The sequence below is a fragment of the Schistocerca nitens genome, chromosome 4 (assembly GCF_023898315.1).
Source record: "Schistocerca nitens isolate TAMUIC-IGC-003100 chromosome 4, iqSchNite1.1, whole genome shotgun sequence".
NCBI lineage: Eukaryota > Metazoa > Arthropoda > Insecta > Orthoptera > Acrididae > Schistocerca > Schistocerca nitens.
Window position 1 is genome coordinate 395830712 of NC_064617.1, and position 24869 is coordinate 395855580.

Below are 24869 nucleotides of genomic sequence, written 5' to 3' on the forward strand. Positions count from 1 at the left end.
ATCTAATATTTGAATGTTCAGTAATATTCCACTGTTTCAACTTTGACTTCTGTCTTGATACTCATGGGTATTGGATGAGCAGGTTTGTAAAACTTAGTGTTTTCTTTTACTTTTAATTGTCACATGTAACCTTCGATCATTTCCCAGTTAGCTTGTACTTGCTCAACAGGTTTTCCAGTTGCTCTTGCTGTTGAGTGATTGATCTGTCTGAATGCAAGCAAATCATTTTCTTCGTCTTGTGCATCCCATGACCATTACCACATATCCTATTGGTATTTTCTTTCTCTGACACAGCTACTTTTGAGAAATTTGTTTTTATACTCACATTGTAAAGATTCTTAGTATGGACTTCTTCCAAAAAATAAGTGTGTTAAATGAATTTGGTATTCAGTTAAGTATCCCTCCACTGAAGACTCATTTTGTTGTCAGTGAATGAAGTGTTTGCTTTAAGGGCCATAAGCCAATCCGCATCCAACAAAATATCAAATTCTAGATGTGGCACAACAAACATTTTCTGTTGGATCTGTATCCAGGATTTTGAATTCAACCATTGTTTCTTCCTGGATTTCTTTCTATCTGTTACCTACGTCCTCTACAAAATCACTCCTATTATACACCGAAGAGCCAAAGAAACCGGTACACCTGCCTAATCTCACGTAGGGCCCCCGCGAGCACATCTGAAGTAGTGCTGGAGCAAACTGACACCATTAATCCTGTAGGGCTGTCCGTAAATCCGTAAGAGTATGAGGGGATGGAGATCTCTTGTGAACAGTATGTTGCAAGGCATCCCAGATATGCTCAATAATGTTCATGTCTGGGGAGTTTTGTGGCCAGCTGAAGTATTTAAACTCAGACAAGTGCTCCTGGAGCCACGCGTAGCAATTCTGGACATATGGGGTGTCACATTGTCCTGCTGGAATTGCCCACGCCTGTCGGATTACACAATGGACATGAACGGATGCTTATGTATGTGTGTCAGTCGTATCTAGACGTATCAAGGGTTCTGTATCACTCCAACCGCAAACACCCCACACCATTACAGAGCCTCCACCAGCTTGAACAGTCTCCTGCTGACGTTCAGGATCCATGGATTCATGTGGTGATCTCCAGATCCATACACATCCATCCACTTGATACAATTTGAAACAAGACTTGTGTGACCAGGCAACATGTTTCTAGTCATCAGCTGTCCAGTGTTGGTGTTGACAGACCTGGGGAAGGCGTAAAGCTTTGTGTTGCGCAGTCATCAAGGATACACAATTGGGCCTTTGGCTCCGAAAGCCGAAAGTCCATATTGATGATATTTCGTTGAATGGTTCACACGCTGACACTTGTTGATGGCCCAGCACTGAAGTCTGCAGCAATTTGTGGAAGAGCTGCACTCCTGTCATATTGAATAATTCTCTTCAGTTGTCATTGGTCCCGTTCTTGTGGGATCTTTTTCCGGCCACAGCAATGTCGGAGATTTGATGTTTCACCGGATTCCTGGTACTCACACTCGTGAAGTGGTCGTATGGGAAAATCCTCACTTCATCGCTGCTTTGGAGATGCTGTGTCCCATTGCTCGTGTGCTGACTGTAGCACTACGTTCAAACTCGCTTAAATCTTGATAACCTGCCATTGTAGCAGCAGTAGCCAATCTAACAACTGCGGCAGACACTTGCTGTCTAATATAGGCTCGCCGACCGCAGTTCTGTATTCTGCCTGTTTAGATATATCTGTATCTGAATTTGCATGCCTATACCAGATTCTTTAGTGCTCCAGTGTATGAACCAGTCTGCCTCACCAATTGCTGTTATGTCTTACCATAGTTTGTGATTAATGAAACTTACCTGGCATCCTGTTCCAATAATGTTCATTACTTTCTACTAGTCTTTCTTCCAAGATTACACCCCTCAGATGTCCCCCTTTTTGGTAGTCAATGAACAGTGTGCAAGTGTGTAACCTTTGAAGGATTCTTTGTTAACATCAGATAAAGCTTTAAGTGTTAGGAAATCTTCTCAGAAAATATTTGTATTTGAAGTGAAACATGGACGGTAATCTGTGCAGACAAGACGGAACAGAGGTATTTGAAATGCAGCTTTACAGCAGAATGCTGAAGATAATAGACGAGTGTCAAGTCCTCACCCTGTCTCAATACTCCTAAACAGACCATCACCATACAACAACGTTTACAAAAAGTACAATGATCTACATATTTATTATTCTACTCATTGGATAACTGATGAAGGATTGAGGAGAGGAGAAATTTAGGCTGGAACTTACCCCCCCCCCCCCCCAAAAAAAAAAGAAAATTTGTCGTTGTTGTTGTTGTTGTTGTGTGGTTGTTGGGATGTCATCCATTCTTAGGCTGGTTATTACAATAAACAAGAACACTCCTCCCTATTTCTTTATAGATGTTGGAAGTGGAGATCGAAGTTGAGAACCTCTCTGCAATTTCAGCCTAGAGTGACCACCTGTCAGGTCCTCCCCTTCTCTAAATCCTCCTAAACAGACCACCGTCATACTACAACACATACAAAAAATACAGTCATCTACATACTTATCATCCTGTTCATTGAACCTCATCTCACTGTCACATCTAGTTTCATGTAATGGAAAACAACCAGTGCTTTTACTGCAGCAACTCCTGAGCATTCTGTTGTTAAAGGGACCGAGGACTTCGCAGTTTTGTCCTGTGAAACAATATCCACCATCACTACCCCTTCCTTAGATATTCACATCTCGTAAAAAGTGTGGCACTATTATGCTCCCAGACTCAGGAAACTATGCTTAAGCAATTCACTGAAAAATCTAACATCTCCATCTATGCTGCAGTATGGGTAATTTTCTGCTCAATTCTTGGTTGATTTGCTCGATTTCTTTTGTCAAGTGCCAAGAAGATCTCTCTGCTGTGATTGTGCATTTTTTAAAATTTATTTCTACTATTATGAGAAAGATGTTTCCATATATGTTTGCGTCATTTTACTGAATGCATCTTAGTCACTGATTGTGCTGATACATAGTAGTAGTGTAATTGATTAGTGTATGACTTGATTTGCTTGAAATGGAGTTGATATATGAACATGGCCACCTAGTGTTCAGAAAAGATAACTGTTAAGAACTCAACTGGCTGTATCCCTTTGTCTAATATCCAAGATGCTTATGATTGAGACAAGTTTGTTTCCTATTCAGTAGCTTCCATCAGGTTTTCTTTCAGGTATCTTGTAAACTAATTCAGCATACCATATTCTTATCATTGAAGAATCTGTTTCAGTACTTTTTTCTTGCAGAGAAATCAGAAGGGGAGAAAGTGGAGGTAGGAAAGAAAACACCAGAAAAGCAAAAGAGTCAAGATGATGAAAAAGAGGAAGAGGAGGAAGAGGAGGAGGAAGAAGAAGAAGAATCTGAATCTGGAGAAGAATCGGAGGATGAAAGTAGCGAGGAAGATTCTGAAGATAGTGAAGAAGAGCACAAGACTGATGCTGAAAGAAAGAGGGAACGGGCACTTGCTCGTATACAGGTATGCTGTTGAAATGTGTTTTTTTTTTCTGCTGTTCAGAATACCAAACAGTGCATAAAATAATAATGGTAAACTTACACTTTAGACTAGCATTGCCGGCCGGTGTGGCCGAGTGGTTCTAGGCGCTTCAGTCTGGAACCGCGCGACCGCTACGGTCGCAAGTTCGGATCCTGCCACAGGCATGGATGTGTGTGATGTCCTTAGGTTAGTTAGGTTTAAGTAGTTCTAAGTTCTAGGGGGCTGATGACCTCAGATGTTAAGTCCCATAGTGCTCAGAGCCGTTCAAACCATTTTTAAAGTGACATTATTCCCTCATAGCCAATTAATCTATCTCGTGTGCTCGGCAGCAATAGTCAGTTGATGAATTCAAATGAATACAAATGAAACTAACATTATTACCAATTGTGACTTTTGGATCTACATCCGCCCTCACCTGCACCCCATCATTTTTTCTTTCATCAGTGCTGTGTCATTCAGTTGCTTCTTGCAATGTGTAGTCATACTGAAAACACAAAATGTGGTACTCACTTCTGAAAGTGAAGAACTTCTTGTGGCAGCCTTTTGGTTGCTGTTTGTTAAATAAATGCAATTTGTTATAGCTGCCTGTAGTCATTCTATATTTTTCCATTGGAACAGTGTAACTATATGTCTGCAGCCTATAGTTCAAAATAATTTTTGTTGTTCATATATGATGTGAATATTATTCCTGCATGTAGTCAACAATGTAACCAAATTATTGTCCTATCTTTATCTTCATTCTTTAACATTCATTAGTTAATTTTTTCCGATATAGGAGGATACACACTTGTCAATTTTTGTGACAACTAGTGTAACTCTTGCTGATACTAACCCAGATTTTTACATTAGCACTTCTAGAAATTCTTCTGTTAAGAATTTTAGTAGATGTCGATGATACTCATTCTCTTGTCACACTTTGCAAGAATTGCTGGTACGACCAGTCCTAGTACTGTTATAATATGGCCACTCAGATATGTAATACGAGCCACATGTGTATCATACATCAAAATATCGATATTTTTTACTACAATATTGATATATTTCGCCAATATCTAAATAATGGATATTGAATATTAAGTATTGAAAGTGATGTTTTTTATTGGCTGTCTTTTCTTCACTCATAGGAACTATAGTTCTCATCAGCAGATTTCTTGCCCATTCCAGTGACCACCAATCTGTGCAATCTAACAGTAAGTCTCTTACAATTGGCTTGATTTAATTTTGTATTCCATATGGTACTAAAAATGAACACCGGATTTGTATATGAATGAATGTGTACTGCATATTCATGAAACTTCCTGGCAGATTAAAACTGTGTGCCCGACCGAGACTCGAACTCGGGACCTTTGCCTTTCGCGGGCAAGTGCTCTACCAACTGAGCTACCGAAGCATGACTCACGCCCGGTACCCCCAGCTTTACTTCTGCCAGTACCTCGTCTCCTACCTTCCAAACTTTACAGAAGCTCTCCTGCGAACCTTGCAGAACTGTTCATGAAAGTTTGTTACTTCCGTGTGTCATTTCTACCATTGAAAATTATAGGTACGAGGTGCAAAGCAAACATGTTTGGTGACAGCACTGTATGAGATTGGTGGAAATAACCATTCTCTGCTCCCAACTGTGAGGCAGAATGTGCGATCTCTTTACCCCTTGAGTGCCTGGTTCAAGAAAAGATACACACACCATAAAAGTAATGTAGATTGAGTACAAAAGTCACCCAAATTACTGCACTGGGATTTAATGGAAAAAGAACTCTGTTGTCTTATATGTTTATGGTATGTACAATATTTCAGGCACAGAACACACATCCGAAGTGTTTCACTCCTGAGACTCCTCTTGCAAAGAGATGGACCAAAAATACAGTATATGAATATATTGATATCGTTGTCTTGATAATGTCAGTGCCTTTTATAAACATCAGCACAGTACATATCGACATTTTTAAAAATTTGCCCATTCCTATCCTCATGACAAGAAGTGCATTTGGGTCAGGCCTGGTGAGTGTGGTGCCTGTAGTGTTGGTCCACCAGTCCCTAATCATCAGAAAAGGTGCACACAATATCAGAGTAATCGAATGGGTGCTGTCCTGTTGAAAAATTGTGTCTGTTGGCGTTTGTGGAATGGTATAATTTTCCTGCTTATCCATATTTGTGGTCCCATTCACTGGTTTCATGAAAATATGATGCCAGCCTTCAGCAGGCAGTATCACACAAGCACTCTTAGGCTGGGCTTGTTCAAAACAGGCTATCATCAACAGGCACGCATTATCTTTGGCACAGTCAAATAGCAACACACAGACTTTTTCCAGTAAGGACGATCATCTGGCTGCAGATACTATGGTAATTGCAGTGTATAACACTGTAGATGAAAGTTTTTGTACATGACATCATCCACTATGGAGTTTGGTATGTTCAGTTGTGCCACAGCATGAACCTATTTCCTTGGGCTTCTGGTCAATGACGCCTGCAAGGGACTGATGCCAGTCTGATGATCTATGGTTTTTCAAAATTGCTGGTCCCAGTGCAGGGTACTGTTGCAAGCAGGGGGCATTATATCATCCTACATACTAAACTGTTGATGTATATGTGTGACTATAGGGCATAGAAAAATTTCTGCTACCAGTCCCTATAAAGGAACAGTCATGGAGTTCAACAGCATCCTCTATGGGTAAAATTCATTACATGTGTGACTAATGCATTTCATCCACCTACAAGATGAGCTTCACCTCCTGTAGTTCGGAAATCGTATCTAACCTTGCCAGTTGGGACTCTACTGCTGTTAACAACTACAGTCTGCATTCGTTGACTATGTACATGCACGGGCACTGGGCACTGGGCACTGTGTGTGTGGTCCACCACCTCAATAAAAAAATTTAGCATCCTCCTTGCCCCTGTGACATTTAAACCATTAATTTTTGAGGTGAGGTGTATGTCATACATTTTCCTCAGTTCATCCCCAGGCACTCTGTCCAGCATTTATTGTCCTTCATACAGTGATTATTTCCTTGACAACTTTTGCTATTAAGTTCTGTTCCCTCAGTTGTTTGAACCTATCCTCACCTTAGAAAAAAAGTAGTATTTGAATAAGAAAAGTTGCATTATCTCAAAACTCTGTATCTTGTTGCTTCAGAAACGTCGTGAAGATGCTGAGAAGAACAAGTCACTAGATGTTCTCCGTGCAGCAGTTGTGTGTGTCCTGGGTCATGTAGATACAGGTACTGTGCACAATTGTGGACAAAAGAGAAAACAAAGGTTGTAGTAGTTCTGTTTCAAAAGGATAATTATTATTAGCTTTTAGGTTTTGTTAGAAAATAAGAGTTGAGAAAAAATGAGTATTTGAGTATTTCTTTTCATTTTCAAAGTTATCAGTTTGTTTCATAGTATATGGCTTTATCTGTGAATCTTTATTGATTTTTATATTCTGAATGTAAGTCTTTCTTTTAGAGGACTTTAATTTGCCACTGCCAATATTGCTAAGATGTTAATTTAATGTTGTTAGGTAGTATATGGGATTACACATACAGTGCAGCTGATTTAACTTCTTAATCTGTTGCAGGAAGAGTGTTAATGATCATGTAATATGACATCTTTTAAAAACTGTAAAATAGAATGTCGTGTATATCACTACAAAAGTCAATGAGAAATGGACATAGTTTTAAAACAAATGGAAACACTTGTTGATAACATTGGAATGTTTCACTATAATGATTGAATTGTTTCACTCAACATTCCATTTGCTGAGTTAATGTTCTTCTGAGCCCAGTGCTCATACCTTCACTGTTTTTCAAAATATAGCCACTCTTTTTAGTATCTTAGTGTTGCTAAGGCAGAATACTCAAAATTTCTAGGTGTGTGCATTGATGAGAAATTGAATTGTAAGAAACACATCGATGATCTGTTGAAGTGGTTAGGTTCAGCTACTTATGCTGTTAGGGTTATTGCAAATTTTGGTGATAAACACATCAGTAAATTGGCCTACTCTGCATATTTTCATTCACTGCTTTCATGTGGCATCATATTTTGGGGCAATTTATCATTAAGAGAGAAAGTATTCATTGCACAAAAACGTGTAATCACAATAATAGTTGGAACCCACCCGAGATCACCTTGCAGACATTTATTTAAGGAACTCGGGATATTCACAATACCTTCGCAATACATATATTCAACTACGAAATTCGTCATTAATAACCCATCCCAATTCAAAAATAAGTGAAGTGCATAGCTACAACACTAGAAGAAAGGATGATATTTACTATTCTGGATTAAAACTCTCTTTGGCGCAGAAAGGGGTTAACTATGCTGCCACAAAAATCTTTGGTCATTTGCCAAATAGTTTAATACTGACAGATAGCCAACCAGCATTTAAAAGCAAATTAAAAGTATTTCTGAATGACAACTCGTACTCAGTAGATGAATTCTTGGATATGAGGTGGTAACTGTAAAAAAAATTAACTAACTAATTAATTAATTATGTTGTGTAAAGAAAACTTACGTTAAAGTGACATGTTCCACATCATTACGAAATGTCATATTAATGATCTATGTAACGAGGATTAATGTATGTATGTATTAACTTCAGTACCACTATTAGGTACTGTTACAAGTTGCCATTAATTTTATTACAATTTTTTTGTAGTGCCCTACAAATGTTTTTCTGTAATACTAAACAATTCCGTGTAAGAATATATACATTAATACTGCAAATGCGTACATAATGGCCTAAAATAGTTTATTTAAAACTACTTACATAAAGTGTTTTTTTTTTTTTTTTTTTTTTTTTTTTACTAGGCAAGGAAGAAATGAATTTAATTTCCATTGTCTTAGCTATAAATAAAGTTTTCATACTTACCAAATGTGATATAGATGTAATAAAAGAATACAGAAGAGTGCCCTTGTACATCATCTGTACAGATGTGTCCTAAGCAAAGAAAATTCTCTGATTTGAAATTAACACTTTGTAGAAACTACATTCTGTTACTCATAGATATCACTGAGAAAAGTGTGCATTTTATGACATGAACAGTGACGTGTACAACACACATTCAGAAAGTAAGTGGGCTCTGACCATAGTGGGCTGCGTCTTTTTTTTTTTTTTTTTGGGGGGGGGTGGCAACACTGAGCAAGTGCAGAAAGCAGAAAGAGATAGTGAAATTGGGGAAGGAGCTGGCGGGGAGAGTTCTTCAAGGCGGCCGTAAAGAAGCTTTGCGCCACAGCTTACAACATGCATTGAACAGGATGGTGATTATGTGGAAAAATAGCAATAATTGTATCAACAATAACCCATATTTTTTTCAAATACAGTTTTTCTAAAAATTACAAATCTCTAGCACTTTCTGAATATTCCATAGTCTGCAGCCTATACAAAATTCCTCAATATGTTGATGTAAGAAACAAAGCTGAGTGATTTGAAAATGAGATGATAAACAAACAGACTGAGAGATGAACCACTTTCTCTGACACTAGTTAAGTACAAGTTCAGGTAACTCCAAAAAATTAGACACTCATAAAGAAAGAACGTTGCTCAGTACAAAATATCATTTAATTGGATAGACAAAAAAATCTACTCACCAAGCAGCGGCAGAACACACACACAAGACTATTGTGATTGGCAAGCTTTCGGAGCCAGTGACTACTCCTTCAGGCAGGGTTGAAAATATAATAGGATGGCAGTTATGGCAGAACTGTATTGGTAAGGGGAAACAGAAATTGGGTGTGGCCATCAGAACAAAAGTTAGAGTGAACTACTTTACTGAGCTTCAATATTTTTGAAAATCAGTTCATATTATACCTTTCCCAGAAATTGCTGTATCTTGACATTATATTTCTGGCAAATTTTTAAGTAGAAATTTAGTCACATTGCAAGGACATTCCTTACATACAAGAAAACATCTATGTTGTGGTTTTTTAAATCACAGAACTACTATAATGAAGAGGGATATATATTTTTCATTATTGGCAAGGGAGAATTAACAGTCAGAATTTTGCAGGAGGAAGTAATATTTCAATGTTGATCAGAGCGAGCAGACTTTAATTGTTGTGACAGTGTGTTTGTGACAGGAGAAGCAACAGTTTATCATTAGCAGAAGAGCAATCAGCCACGTACAGTTGATTTTATATTTTTCTGTTCTCACTTAAAAATCCTGATTTGCCATATTTCCTCAAAGTTATTTCTTTTTCTTGTATAAGTGGGAACATTTATTTCCAAATGCTAATGACTATCTGTAGAGGTCGGTGTGGCTGACTGCTCTGTGAATGAAAGCCTGTGATGATGCTGATACCTGCAGATGTATTTGAAGATATCTTTAATAAAAATTTCTTTGTGATTCAAGATTGAAGCAGAGTCTCATACTTGACTTGCTTACAACAGAAAGTAACAATTACTGTTTATGTCACTATTATTACGTAACAGATGCCACTATGTTGGTTTCAGTGTACAGTGATGTGCAGAGTATAGATGCTTTGTTGCCCCCTGCAAGAGCTAAAGGGGGCAATCTCCTTCATGGTTTTCCACATAACTACGCACACCCCCTATTTCCTTTGTACCAGCAGCTGTCTTGCTTCTGAGTGTTTACTGTTTCATTTGCTGTAAAAGATGCCATTTACACAATTACTGTGTGAACTGCCTCAAATTTAGCTGAAGATTCTTCTTGGATACTCCATTAGCTGGAATCTGCTTAATGTTCTGGCTTCTGTTTGCATATCACGTACATCATAAATCATGTTCACAATATTAGGGAAAGGATGCATCGCTACTATTAGGGAAATGATAGATCACCTTAAAGATGACACACTGAATTGCAGGCAAGCACAACGAAAAGACTATCACACATTTATCTTTCGACCTAAGCCTTCTTCAGAAAAGAAAACACACACTTTCACACAAACTAACTCACTTCATGCACACATGGCAGCCATCTCTGGCAGCTCAGACCTCAGTGCATCCTGTGACCTCCCATCCTACATTCAAGACACTGCTCACTTCCTTCACAACCTTTCCACAGTTCATGTTCTGTTACCACCAGACTTCTTCTTGTCCGCTTGTACGCCAAATGTCCCCATGCTCCTGGCTTTGTGGCCATGGAACAGTACCTTTGCCAATGTCGTCATGATACCAAACCCACCGCCTCTTTCCTTTCGTTGGAAGTCCCCTGCAGAGATGCTGAGCCTTGCTGCCTCTATAGCTATCTATGATGTTGAAGGTGTTCATGGTGCAGGTTTTATGCACAAATTGACCTCTTGATTATGGGATTCATGCTGGGAGGCCAAATAATTCACTCGAGTTGTCCAGAATGTTCTTCAAACCATTCAGGAACAATTGTGGCCCTATGACATGTTGGATAAGAATTCCATTATTGTTTAGGAACATGAAATCTAAGAATGGCTGCAAATGTCTGGAAGGAGCTGAACATAACCAGGACCCAGTCCATTCTATGTAAACATAGCCCACACCATGATGGAGCCACCACCAGCTCAGTGTCTTCTTGACAACTTGAATCCATGGCAAAGTGGGGTCTTCACCAAACTCAATACCTACCATCAGCTCTTACCAACTGAAATCAGGATTCATCTGACCAGGCCATGGTTTTCCCGTAATCTGGGGTCCAACTGATATGGTGAGAAGGCCAAAAGAGGCTCTGCAGGCAATGTCATGCTGTTAGCAGAGGCACTCGCATCAGTCATTGGCTGCCATAGTCCATTATTGCCAAATTTAGCCGCACTGCCCTAACAGATACGTTCATCATATTTCCGACATTGATTTCTGCGGTTATTTCACGTAGTGTCGCTTGTCTGTTAGCACTGAATTCCCTAACCATTTTTGAAATGGAATGTCCCATGCATCTGGCTCCAAGTATCATCCGACGTTCATTGTCTGTTAATTCCTGTCATGTGGCCATAATCATGTCAGAAACCTTTTCACATGAATCACCTGAGTACAATCACCCATATGTACAACCAAAAATTTGGAGCATTCTCCCCTCTTCGCTGACTCCTGTTCATGTGCCGTGTCAGTTGTTGGTAGGACTCTTTGTTGTACAGAGCTGAATGTAAGGTGTTTTCTCGAAATTTAGAGCACATCAATTTTCAGAGAACCACTTACTAATTAGTTGAAAAACATCATTGACCATCTCTTCAGCCACTTTCTCATTAATGGGTTTTATTATAACACTAATATCATCTACGAAAATGACAAATTTTACGTGATGAATGTTAAGTGGAATGTCATTCAAATATATCAGTCATCACTCCTACGAGTTGTCAGGCACATTTTCTCTGACGATTCAGCTGATATTTGCAGTGTCATATTTGCAATGTGTAGCTGGAGGCAGACCAGACAAATACTGCTCATCACATCTTTCATGCCATGCCCACTGTCAAAAAGCATATGTTCATTCCCCATTAGAAACAAGAATGATTTTTAAAGTAGGATTTTGTGTGTCCCTCTGATAGAGCGATCCCAAATTAGTTTAGTGCAGTATTTGTTTTATCGATATGTATAAAGTGGGATAGTAAAACATGAAGATAACCAGTACTCCACAATGACGAAGCTGTGCTTCTGCTTGGCGGTAGCAATCATCTTGCACCAGGAAAGTGCTGTTACTATTGTACTGCTGGTTATTATTCTTGTTTTATGGTCCCTGTTAATACATATCGATAAAACAAGTACAGAGTTAGACTTTTTTGAGACTTGTGTATGAAATGTGTATGTTACGTTCTGCTTTAAAATAATTTTGTTTGTAAAGTGAAACAAATCAGTGCTTTCCATTGACAGTGGGCTTTGGATGAAAGATGCGCTGAGTGTATTTGTTTGGGGTGACTGAAATACACATTGAAAAAACAAAATTCTAAATGTCTGTGTCAGCACTAGAGGAAATCTTCCTAGTTCATTTTGTAATCTTGTTTCTTCAGCACCTTCTCTGTGTCTTCTTGCTGAGTGTGTTCGTCTTTTAAGTTTGCTGTCAATCTGTTCAATCTCTTCCACTGTGAAGCTAAACATGTCACTTGAGCTTCGTATGTTTCATTTCTTCACTATAATTCTTTTTTCCTTCTGTTCAGTTCACCACTGGCAAAATCAGCATCCTATTAAATGTTAATATTACTTAACACACACAAATTCCACTTAATACACTGTTCTCTACCTTAAGCAAGTGACATTAGTTTATTCTATCACGTATTAACAATATTATGAAAAGGATAGTTGCTACTCACCCTATAGTGGAGATGCTAAGTCACAGATAGGCACATCAATGCAACTCACACACACATGACCACAGTCTCTGGCAGCTGAAGCCAGATTACGAGCAGCAGCACATGATGGGAGAAGCAGCTGTGTAGGAGTAAGGAGAAGGTTGGGGTGGGGAGGGAGGAGGATAGCAGGGTAGAGGTGGGGGATGATAAAGTGCTGCTAGTGGGAGCGTGCAGGGAAGCGGTGAAGGGAGTGTAGGGCACCTAGGTGCAATTGGGAGGTTAGGTGGAGGGCAAGAGGGAAAGAAGTGGGGGTAACAGAAAAGAAGTAATAAGACTTGAAGCATTGGTGGAATAGAGGGCTGTGTAGTGCTGGAATGGGAACATGGAAGGGTCCTGATTGGGAAGAACAATGACTAACGAAGGTTGAGACCAAGATGATTACGGTAACGTGGGATATACTGTAGGGAGAGTTCCCACAAGCACCGTTCAGAAAAGCTGTGAAGCAGTCACTGAAATGAAGAACGTCATGTTGGATGGCGTGCCCATCAACAGGATGGTTCATTTGTTTCTTGGCCACAGTTTGTCGGTGGCAATTCATGTGGACAGACAGCTTGTTGGTTGTCATGCCCATGTAGAAAGCAGAGCAGTGGTTGCAGCTTAGCTTGTAGATCACATGACTGGTTTCACAGGTAGCCCTGCCTTTGATGGGATAGGTGGTGATTATGAGTGGACTGTGAAATATTGTATCCCGGCTGAGACACAAGTTGAAAATATAGTCACTATTTTTTATTTACTTAAATTTGCCATATTTCGTGACAGTACCTTTTCCGTTAGACGTTTGGAAGGCGATATTAGTCTTGGCTTCAGTTGTCTAAGTATGATTCCACAATGCATCTTTGTCGGCTGCAGAAAAGACGTGGTTCAACGTGTTTGCCTCATTTTGGTGTTTCAAATACCATTTCTTCAAATGTAGTTTCTTTTTATAGTTTACACAAAAAAAATACTAACATAATTCAAAATTATTTATGACAGCGACCTTGACATTGTTCTACCGTCAACACACACCAAGAGTTCACTGCCGACTGACTATAGTCAAAGACGACTCCAGCGTCAAAGATGTTTTACACAACACACAAGCTTCCACTTGTAATCAGTCTCTTTGCTGTTCTTCGATACATTTTCTAATAGTAATCAATATGCTTTCACTCTCAAAAACAGAAGTAAATTAACATATAATAAGGCAAATTATAATAAATTCTGACAAAAAATATAAGAAAACATTTACAATTCGGTATCGACAAATACGGTAAAAAAAATAACATCTCCCAGATCCATTACAACTGCTCCCCAGGGCTTTTGTTGTTATGGACATATACAACAAAATCCCGACCACACTCAGTGATGGATCTGTATTACACAATTAGTACATTAATGATGGAGTCTGATAACCTCTTCCAAATTTGGGCTCTTTGAATCTGTGGACTTGCTACTGGCTGTTGTTGCAATGATACTTCCCCATCAATCCCATACACAAAAATTCAAGTAAAGAAATTATTTGACATGACAAATATATATGATATAAAACATACATGAGAAATATTCTATCATACAGCATACAGATTGAAAATAATAGGAAGGTAAAACTCATTTCCTAGAATAAGATTTAATTTTTTAAAATATTTGCCTTGTATATAGACAAAGATGATGTGACTTACCAAACGAAAGCGCTGGCACGTCGATAGACACACAAAATTCAAGCTTTCGCAACAAACTGTTGCCTCATCAGGAAAGAGGGAAGGAGAGGGAAAGACGAAAGGATGTGGGTTTTAGGGGAGAGGGTAAGGAGTCATTCCAATCCCGGGAGCAGAAAGACTTACCTTAGGGGGAAAAAAGGACAGGTATACACTCGCACACACACACATATCCATCCACACATATACAGACACAAGCAGACATATTTAAATATGTCTGCTTGTGTCTGTATATATGTGTGTGTGTGCTAGTGTATACCCGTCCTTTTTTCCTCCTAAGGTAAGTCTTTCCGCTCCCGGGATTGGAATGACTCCTTACCCTCTCCCTTAAAACCCACATCCTTTCGTCTTTCCCTCTCCTTCCCTCTTTCCTGATGAGGCAACAGTTTGTTGCGAAAGCTTGAATTTTGTGTGTATATTTGTGTTTGTTTGTGTGTCTATCGACCTGCCAGCGCTTTTGTTTGGTAAGTCTCATCATCTTTCTTTTTAGATATATTTTTTCCACGTGGAATGTTTCCCTCTGTTATATATATATATATATATATATATATATATATATATATATATATAATTTTTATTATTTTTTTATTCATGTTTGTTCTTTTGTATATTTTTTTGCTTATGATTTTCTTTTTAACTTTTTTTTACTTATGGTTTTTTTTATGATTTTCTTCTTTTAGTACAGCTAAAGATACATCAGTATTATCTAAATGTTTTGCAATTATTTATGTACACTTGCCTCTTTACTACAATATTACTACAAGTCACATTCTTGTGAAAAGAGTACTTTTGCTCCCCACAAAATCAGTATAAACAACAATAAACTGCTCATATATTATGAGGCTTTATCTACAATTGGTTTTGAAACTTATACCTTTGCATGCATGTCCTCACATGCATGCCTTCACCCACAGGGAAGACTTAGCTTCCAAAAATTAGAAAAATTCAGAAATGCTCACTATGGAGACTTTTTTTTTTTTTGTAAAAAGGTAAAAATAAATCTTTCTCTCATTCTTCGTTACAACAGTGTTTTTTCATCAGTTTCAATTAACATCTGACTTCAAATTATTAATTTATACATGCAAATATACATACTTGGTTGTACAGGCAGTTTTGTTCTAACAAGCGTATTCCAGTGGAGGACCTTTGTTTTAGATAATAATAGGTTATTTAAATTTTGAAATTGATTTCTGTTTATACAGTTTTAAAGAGACAACATTTCTGAGACCAAATAATTTCTTTGACTTAGGATACACCAAACGATAAGCATTAGGGTGTGGATTTTCTATGACTTCAAAAGGCCCAATATAGATATCAAAGAATTTTTTAATTTCTGAAGTTAACATTTTTGATTTTTCATGAGATTTGACCAGAACAAGATCCCCAATTTTGAAAGTGGTTAATTTTACCCTATTGTTATGTCTTTTATTCCTCTTTTCCCCTTGTTTCCTCATAGTTTCCCTGACAATATCTTCTCTCTCTTGCATAGTTAAAGGTGTACATTTAGGAAATTCAATAAGTTCTGATATAAGATTTGGAGGTCTAATATTAAACATAATCTCATACGGTGAAAATCCTGTGGAACTATGTTGTAGGCTATTCATAATATCTTCAAAATTTCGAATGTGCTCAAACCAAGTTGGATGTTTATGGCTAAAATAGGTTCTACAAAGTCTCCCAATTTCCCGAATATATCTTTCTGCAGGATTGGTGGACGGAGAATAAACAGATATAAGTATATGCTTCAATTTTGATCTTTCAATAAACTTTTTCCAAATTTTAAAGGTGAACTGTGAACCATTATCTGATAATACAGCTTTTGGTTTACCCACCTGTGCGAAATAATCTCTTTCAATTTTTATTATAATTTCATGGCTAGTAGCTTTTTTCACTGGATATAGTTTAATTAATTTTGAAAATACATCTACCATAACAAATATGTAACAGTGACCACCTTTACTCTTTGGTAACATTCCATATAAGTCCACTGCGATAAGCTCTAAAGGTTTTTCCGGAATAATGTTTTGCATCTCTCCACCACATCTTTGATTGCTCACTTTAACTCTCTGACATTTGTCACAGGTTGCCAATTCTTTTCTTACCTTCTTTCCAATATTGTAAAAATAAACATTTTCTTGTATCTTTTGAATGCACTTCTGTATCCCACAATGACCAAAACTTTCATGTATGTAAATGATCAGCTTATCAGCATCTGCCTCTGGCCAACACAATTTCCAATTATCAGAATCTACATCTGTTCTCCGAAATAAAATCCCCTTATGTAATCTGTAAAATTTATCAAGTTTCTCATACCCCTTCTTGCCTAAATATTCTTTGATTAATTTCCAACTCTGATCTAAATTTTGATTTTTTTCTAATTTTGTTACACATAGCTCTAATTGTTTTTTCATTTTCCACCCCTTTCAAGTATCTAATTTTAAATTGCTTTTCCTCCTCTTGTTCAAAAATCTCCTTTTTTCCCCCAATTGGTAACCTTGAAAGTGAATCAGCTACTACATTCTCAGAACCTTTTATGTGTTTGATTTCAAAGTCAAACTGTTGCAGAAATATTGCCCATCTGGTCAATCTACTGTGGTATAATTTGCACTCTTGTAAGTAACTCAAAGCTTTGTGATCCGAAAATACTATGGTTTTATGTCCAATAAGGTAAATTCTAAATTTTGTAAAAGCCCAATGAATTGCCAAAAGTTCCTTCTCTGTGACTGTATAATTTTTCTCATGTTTGAGCAACATTCTGCTTGCAAATGCTATGGTACAATGTATCTTAATTCCATTCTCTACTCTTTCTTGAAATAACTCTGCTCCAAGCCCATAATTACTGCTATCAGTGTTCAAACAAAATGGTAAATTAAAATCAGGTCTGTGTAATAAGTGTTGCTTCCTCAACTCTTGCTTAATTTTATCAAACTCTTCCTGACAACTTTTATCCCAAACCCAAACAGTGTTTTTCTTAAGTAACTGACTTAAACATGGTGCATTCAGACTCTGATCACTTATATGTTTTCGGTAATAACCGCATAACCCAAAGAACGACTTTAATTGTTTTTTAGTCTTAGGAATAGGAATTTCTGAAATTGCTTTAATTTTTTCTGGATCTGCCAAAATTCCCTTGTCTGTGACAACATGACCCAAAAATTTTAATTCAGAAACTGCAAATTTACATTTCTCTAATTTAAATGTCATCCCCCCCTTTTCTAAGTTTTTTCACAAACTGACTTCAAAATCGAAAAATGTTCCTCCCAATTTTGCCCTGTAACCAAAATGTCATCTACGTAAATTATCAGTTTAGACACAAGTTCTTGCCCCAGTACATGATCCAAAGCTCTTATATATTCGGAAACAGAAGAATTTAACCCAAATGGCACAACACAATATTGGTAACTCTTACCATTGTACAAGAAAGCAGTATATTTTCTAGAATTAACCGAAAGTGGTACCTGATGAACACCCGAAGTTAGATCCAAACTTGACATATATTTTATATCTGTAAATTTTTAGAGTAACTCATCAATATTTTCGGGATGGTCTGTCTATCTGAACAAAATTTTGTTCAAGTGTCTAGAGTCCAAAACCAATCTTACTCCACCATCTTTTTTCGAAACTACTACTAGAGGATTATTATATGCACTGATACTCCTTTCTATTATATTACATCCTTCCATCTTTTTCAGCTCTTTCTCAACAGCAGGTCTTTTTGATATTGCAATACTGTATGGTTTTATGAAAAATGGTTCATGAAGTTTTACCTGAAGCTCACACTGATAACCCTTTACCCTACCAGGTATGTCACTGAAAACATCACTGTATTCCCACAGCAGATTTTCTAACTGTTGTTTTTGCTCCCCAGATAAATTTTGTGTTTCTGAAATTTTCAAATTTACTAAATTCCCAAATTCAACTTCATCAGTATCAAATCTATGAGTTTCAATATTCTCCAATCTATTTTCTTTTAGTAAATTGATACTGTCAAAATTTCCATTACTCAGATCACCAAGTGTGTTCACAAAATTTGTCTGAATGTATTCCCTTTCACTAGTTTCTATCAAAAGTTTTCTTCCAACCCAATCAAATGCTGTATTTACTTTTACTATCCAATTCATACCCAAAAGAAAATCCTCATTAAATTCCTGAATTACAAAACATCCATGTGTGAACAACTTCCCTTCAATTAAAAATGTCACTAAAGCCTGGCTTTTTACCAATTTACTGCTCTTCCCAGTAGCACCTTTTATCTTTACCCCAACAACTGGCATTTCAACATAATCTTTCCCCACTTTCAATTTCTTGCTTAACCTTTCAGATATTCCCGAGATCTCACTTCCTGTATCAATTAAACATTTACCAATCCATGACCCAATTTGAACTTTTATATAAGGACTGCAAAATTGATAACTTTTCTCAGAACCTGTATCCTCATGTAATAAATCACTTTCAATTTCCCCAAACCTATACTTATCAGAATCATATGGTATATCATTACATGTATTATTTGTCACAGTTATAAAATTTGCACAAGATACAAAATTGTCATTAGTACTCTCTATTATCTCAAATAGCCAAGAATTTTCATCCAAATCACATTGTATACTATTGAAGTACTTATCCTTCAGCTTTTCAAAAATAAAATATCTCATCTTTTTCCACCACTCAGGACATACAGTTTCACATACATTAATAAGCATCTTTCTAAAGTTCTTGTCAAAAGAAATAGTTTCACTGTTCAGCCATATATTCATAAGAAATGTGTGTGTATCATTAGTATCTGTAAAAATTTCACTTAGGCTAGAAGTTATACATGTGTCATTGTTATTTGTGTAGTCAGATTCTTTACCAACAACATCAAAATTCACACTTTCACATACTTCCAGCTTGTGAGCTTCATTCATCCTGGTAACATCCCTGGGAATTTCTATAATATTCTCACTATTTAATCCATTTTCAACCATGTGTATACCCAACTCCCTATTTAAACTAATGAAATACCTTTCCTCAACATCATCATCAATACCATTACCATCATTATCAACTTTATCATCAACATCATTATCATTACACATATTCAGGTCATACACATTCAAATTATCCCCCAAAATATTATTTCCCGTTTCTAAAGTTACCAGATCCCTTTCACCGACATTTTCATTCTCACAGCATGCATTCTCTCTTTCATTCACACACATCTCTGAACTACTACAAATTACATCATCTGACAAAGTGTTGTTCTTTTCTGCCCAAGTGTAAAACTCTGTTAAATGAATCACAATTACTTTTATCTACTGTATGTTTTTGTGTACTGAAAATGTTATCTTTATCATCATTATTTTCCTCTTGAAATTTCTTCAGTAAGTAACAACTAATGACCTCATGTGATAGCTTAGGTTTGGAACTGTCATGATTGGGTTTATGATAGTCACATCCATTGGTCCTTTCATCATGCTCACCTTCTGCCTCAACCTTGCGGACCTTCAAGGGGGCGTCTACTCGTTTTTTATTTCTGGTTCCTGTTTGAACTGCTGATTGTGGTTCTGTTCCCATTCCTATGCCAAACATTACCTGATTGTTGGTAGTTTCTATTGTACTGATCTCTAACAAAATTTCTGTGATTTTGATCCCCAAAGTGTTCTCTATTTTGTTGATTATTTCCGCGAAAATGTTGTTCTTGTTTTGGATAAAAATTATGGTCCCTCTTTTGAAAATTGTTATATCTGCATGAATTTTGACTGACACCATGATGATTGTTTTGTTCCCTTTTTTGAAAGTTGTCATTTCCCCAATTTTGACCATTACCTTTCTGAGTAAACCCATTGTGTGTTCTTGTTGTTACCCTATCCAACTTTTCAATATAATTGAGAAACTGCTCTACATTACTATCAGGACAATGAACTAAACTCAACTGCATTGCTGATGGCAATCTTCTCTTTAAGGTATCAATTTTGATCAAGTCATCCAAAGGTTTTGTTAAATGAGTAAGTTTTTGAAGTTCACTTTTGCAAAATTGTTTCATGTTCCCATCTGATTCTCTATAGTTTCTCCCATTCAAAAATTCACTTTTGATTCTAGTTTGTTTAAGATCATCCCAAAAATTTTCCAGAAATTTTGATTCAAATTCTGAAAAGGTCATCCCCAAAGTTACAATCTGGTTTGCCCAAGTCAAAGCTTCCCCTTCCAAGAATTTTTTCACAAATTTAATTTTCATATCATCTGATGAGTGAGGTAAAAAACAATCCTTACAATACTGTATAAAATCAACGGGATGTAAGGGTCCATCTACCGAAAAGTGCTTCACTGGAATATTAGATACAAGATTGCATGTGTTGACATTGTGATTTTTGCTTTGAAATTCAATGTCAAAACTTTCAAGTTTTTCGCTAAGTTCTCTGACAGATTTTTTGTTTTCTAAATCATTGCACTCTATTTTTTTTCTAGAGTAACCAAACGATTGTCAGTTTCTTGTTGTACATTTTTTACTAAAACTTTTGTGTTCTCATCCAAATTTTTAATTTCCCCTTTTATCTCATTAAATTCAATTAAATTTCTTTCCCTATCTACCAGTAACTCATTTTTTACAGTATTAATTTCACCGCTCAATTTAGCATCAATTTCATTTACTTTTGCTTCCACAGATTCAATTTTTTCCTCAACACTGCCAACTCTGTTCGAAATATCACCCACTTGGGTATTGACTGCTTGGACTTGCAACAAAATGTTATCAATTTTTTCATCCCAGTAAGTCTTATTGTCGTCAACTGATTGTTTAATATCTTTCGTGAAATTTACAAGAAAATTTTTTAAATCAAATTGATCGGTTCTTTCTGTTTCATTTGACCTGTCCTGATTTTCGAAGTCTATTAAATTACTACTTTCGGCACAATACTCTCGAAAATCTCATAAGTCATTGTGAAGAACAAAAATTTATACACAACAATACAAAACAAGATAAAAATATTGTTTTAACAAAATACGAGGGTTTCGTGACTTATCTAGAACACTCTTCTGCTGTTGCAAATCCACGTTTTCCATCCATGTGATTGTTGACCAAAATTCTTGAAGTATTTTCTTCTGTCGAAAATTATATTTTTTGCCGAAACATTTCTTCTCAAAACTTTTACTTCCCGATGAACACAAATACTGTAACACACATTCTGAAGAAACTGGTATTAACACACAAAAATTTTCTTCCTCGTAGCACTGTTGAAGATCTCGTGAACACAATATCCCGGCTACAGTCCCCAGTTGAAATATTGTATCCCGGCTGAGACACAAGTTGAAAATATAGTCACTATTTTTTATTTACTTAAATTTGCCATATTTCGTGACAGTACCTTTTCCGTTAGACGTTTGGAAGGCGATATTAGTCTTGGCTTCAGTTGTCTAAGTATGATTCCACAATGCATCTTTGTCAGCTGCAGAAAAGACGTGGTTCAACGTGTTTGCCTCATTTTGGTGTTTCAAATGCCATTTCTTCAAATGTAGTTTCTTTTTATAGTTCATACTAAAAAAAGTAACATAATTCAAAATTATTTATGACGGCGACCTTGACATTGTTCTACCGTCAACACACACCAAGAGTTCACTGCCGACTGACTATAGTCAAAGACGACTCCAGCGTCAAAGATGTTTTACGCAACACACAAGCTTCCACTTGTAATCAGTCTCTTTGCTGTTCTTCGATACATTTTCTAATAGTAATCAATATGCTTTCACTCTCAAAAACAGAAGTAAATTAACATATAATAAGGCAAATTATAATAAATTCTGACAAAAAATATAAGAAAACATTTACAATTCGGTATCGACAAATACGGTAAAAAAAATAACATCTCCCAGATCCATGACAACTGAAGTAGGTGGTGGTGGGAGGATGCATGAGATAGGTCTATTACAAGGTTATGAGCCATGAGGCAAGGGGTTGGTTGGGATGGATGAGGATATTGTATAGATTTGGTGGGCGGCAGAATACCACTGTGGGAGGGGTGGGAAGGAGAGTGGGTAGGACATTTTTCATTTCAGGGCACGACAAAGAGGTAGTAGAAACTCTGGCGGAGAGTCAAAACTCTGGGTGGTACTGAGTCACAAGGGATATGCTCTTCTGTGGCCAGACTGTCTGACTTTGGAGGTGTTGGGTGACTGGAAAGATAAGGCATGGGATATCTATTTTTGTGCAAGGTTGGGAGTGTAATTACGGTAGGCAGAGTCCTCACTGAGACCCTCAGTATATTTTGAGTTTGCACCTACTAATTTCATGTAATCCTGTCACATCTGTCATTCCCCTTCTTCACACTTATCCATCCACAGATCTGCAGCCTACAGTAAGCGTTCTTTTTATTTATATTTTTTCTTTGATCTCTTTGTGACTTCACGCAAATTTTAGTTGGCATTTCATCTTTCACTGTCTATGTGCTCCATCAGATTTCATCTTGTTTCCCCATATTTCATCTGTTTCACACTTTTCATGATTTTTCACTTGTATTTGGGTGTATTTTTGCAAATTTTTCAGATGTAATTCTGTTACTTAAGTATTTTTTAGCATTTTTTCCACCACCATGGATCCTTGCTCCTGCCATATATGTCAACACAGAAAAGTTTCCTTATCCCTAGCCAGAACCCAGTCCCACATAGTGTTTCTGCGTTGCTGCTTGGCTCATGGTATCTGCCCATATGGCTTGGCATCAAATGACCAATCTCTGGCTGCCACTCTTCCTTCCACAATGACCTCCATTTGTTCAGATTCTGCCAATCCATAGCCCTCACCGACATAGTTCTGCAAAACCATATCAGTCAAGCCCACACCTCCTTGCAATACCTTCTCTCCATCTGTGGAGTTCTCCTGGTATGCAATCCCATATTCCTGAATCCCACAACACACAGTGAAACTCTTGCCCTCTAGGAACTAGAGCAACATGCGCAATGCCACCTCAAAAAATACTCCATCCTGCTCACTTCCTTCTTCCACCTTGGGCTACCACTGCCTACCACATCTACAATAACCTCGAAATCTCCTCCACACCCCTCATAGCTGACAAACCCTATCTCAAAAACCCACTCTCCAAAACTCACTCCCACCATCACACAGAATCCAGAACCCAGAGAGACCTCAAACACAGTCATGAACCTTTCCTCCAAAAACCTTGGCCCCACAGAAATATCAGCCCTCTCCAAAAGCCTCACCTTTTGCCTCACTACCAGATTCAATCATGTAGGACTTGTTAAAGATCTTTCCTTCTCCCAGTCCTTCCAGTGGAAAAACTTCTTTGCCACTGACCCCACCGATCAGACACAACCAATGACCAATGTTGAACCCTGCCTGGCTCGGTTTACTCCTCCATCCAACTGTGAAACACCCCCCACTGCCCCCAAATCACCCACTGTTAACTTTACAGAATTTCTTAACCTAGAACCTTGCCTCACCTCATGCAAATTAATCTTACATCTGCAGTAAGAACAGCTATCCACCATCTAAAAATTGATCCCGACTTTATGATCTTACCTGCTGACAAAGGCTCCACTGCTGTTGTTTTGAACCTCAAGGATTACCTCACAGAAGGACTTCACTAGCCATAAGATACATCCAACTACAAACCTTGCCACAATGACCTCAATCCAGGAATCCAGTAGGATCTCCAGTCTCTCCTCAGATCCTTAGGCCCATCCCAGAACCTCTTCCTGGAGTCCATCTCTCTCCTCACCACCACCTCTCCTTCTGCTGCTACCTTCTACATGCTTCCTGAAGTCCATAAACCCAACCACCCATTGTGGCCGGTTACTGTGCCTCCACTGAGAGAATCTCTGCTCTCATAGACCAACACCTACAGCCTATTACCTGCAATCTACCCTCGTGTATAAAAGATACCAACCATTTCCTCCACTGACTCATGACAGTTCCTTCACCACACGGTGCCTGCTCATCACTATTGATGCCACCTCCCTTTACACTAACATGCCTAATGGCCATTACCTTCCCACTATTGAACACTACCTTTCCCAATGCCTGACAGATTCCAAACCAACAACTTCCTTCCTAGTCACCTTGACCAACTAATCCTCACCCACAATTACTTCTCCTTTGAAGGCATTACCTACAAACAAATTCAGAGTACATCTACAGGCACCAGCATGGCACCATCCTATGCTAACCTGTTCATGGACCTTCTAGAGGAATCTTTCCTAAACACCCAGAATCCTAAGCCCTTCTCCTGGTTCAGATTCATTGATGATGTCTTTGTGATTTGGATCGAGGGTGAGGACACCCTGTCCACATTCCTCCAGAATCTCAACACCTTCCCCCATTCATTTCACGTGGTCCTACTCAACACAAAAAGCCATGTTTCTTAATGTTGACCTCCACCTCAAAGATGGCTGCATCAGTACCTCTGTCCATATCAAACCTACCA

General features: G+C 37.7%; 1 protein-coding gene across 2 annotated transcripts in view; it reads left to right on the forward strand.

The window, feature by feature from the left end:
* LOC126253437 (eukaryotic translation initiation factor 5B) overlaps positions 1-24869 on the forward strand; it is a 432003-nt gene that overhangs the window by 134677 nt on the left and 272457 nt on the right. For both annotated transcript variants that reach the window (XM_049954783.1, XM_049954781.1), the window contains exons 8-9: positions 3273-3502; positions 6648-6732. In XM_049954783.1, coding sequence (XP_049810740.1) covers positions 3273-3502; positions 6648-6732 — 315 coding nt within the window. The remainder of the gene's footprint in view (positions 1-3272; positions 3503-6647; positions 6733-24869) is intronic.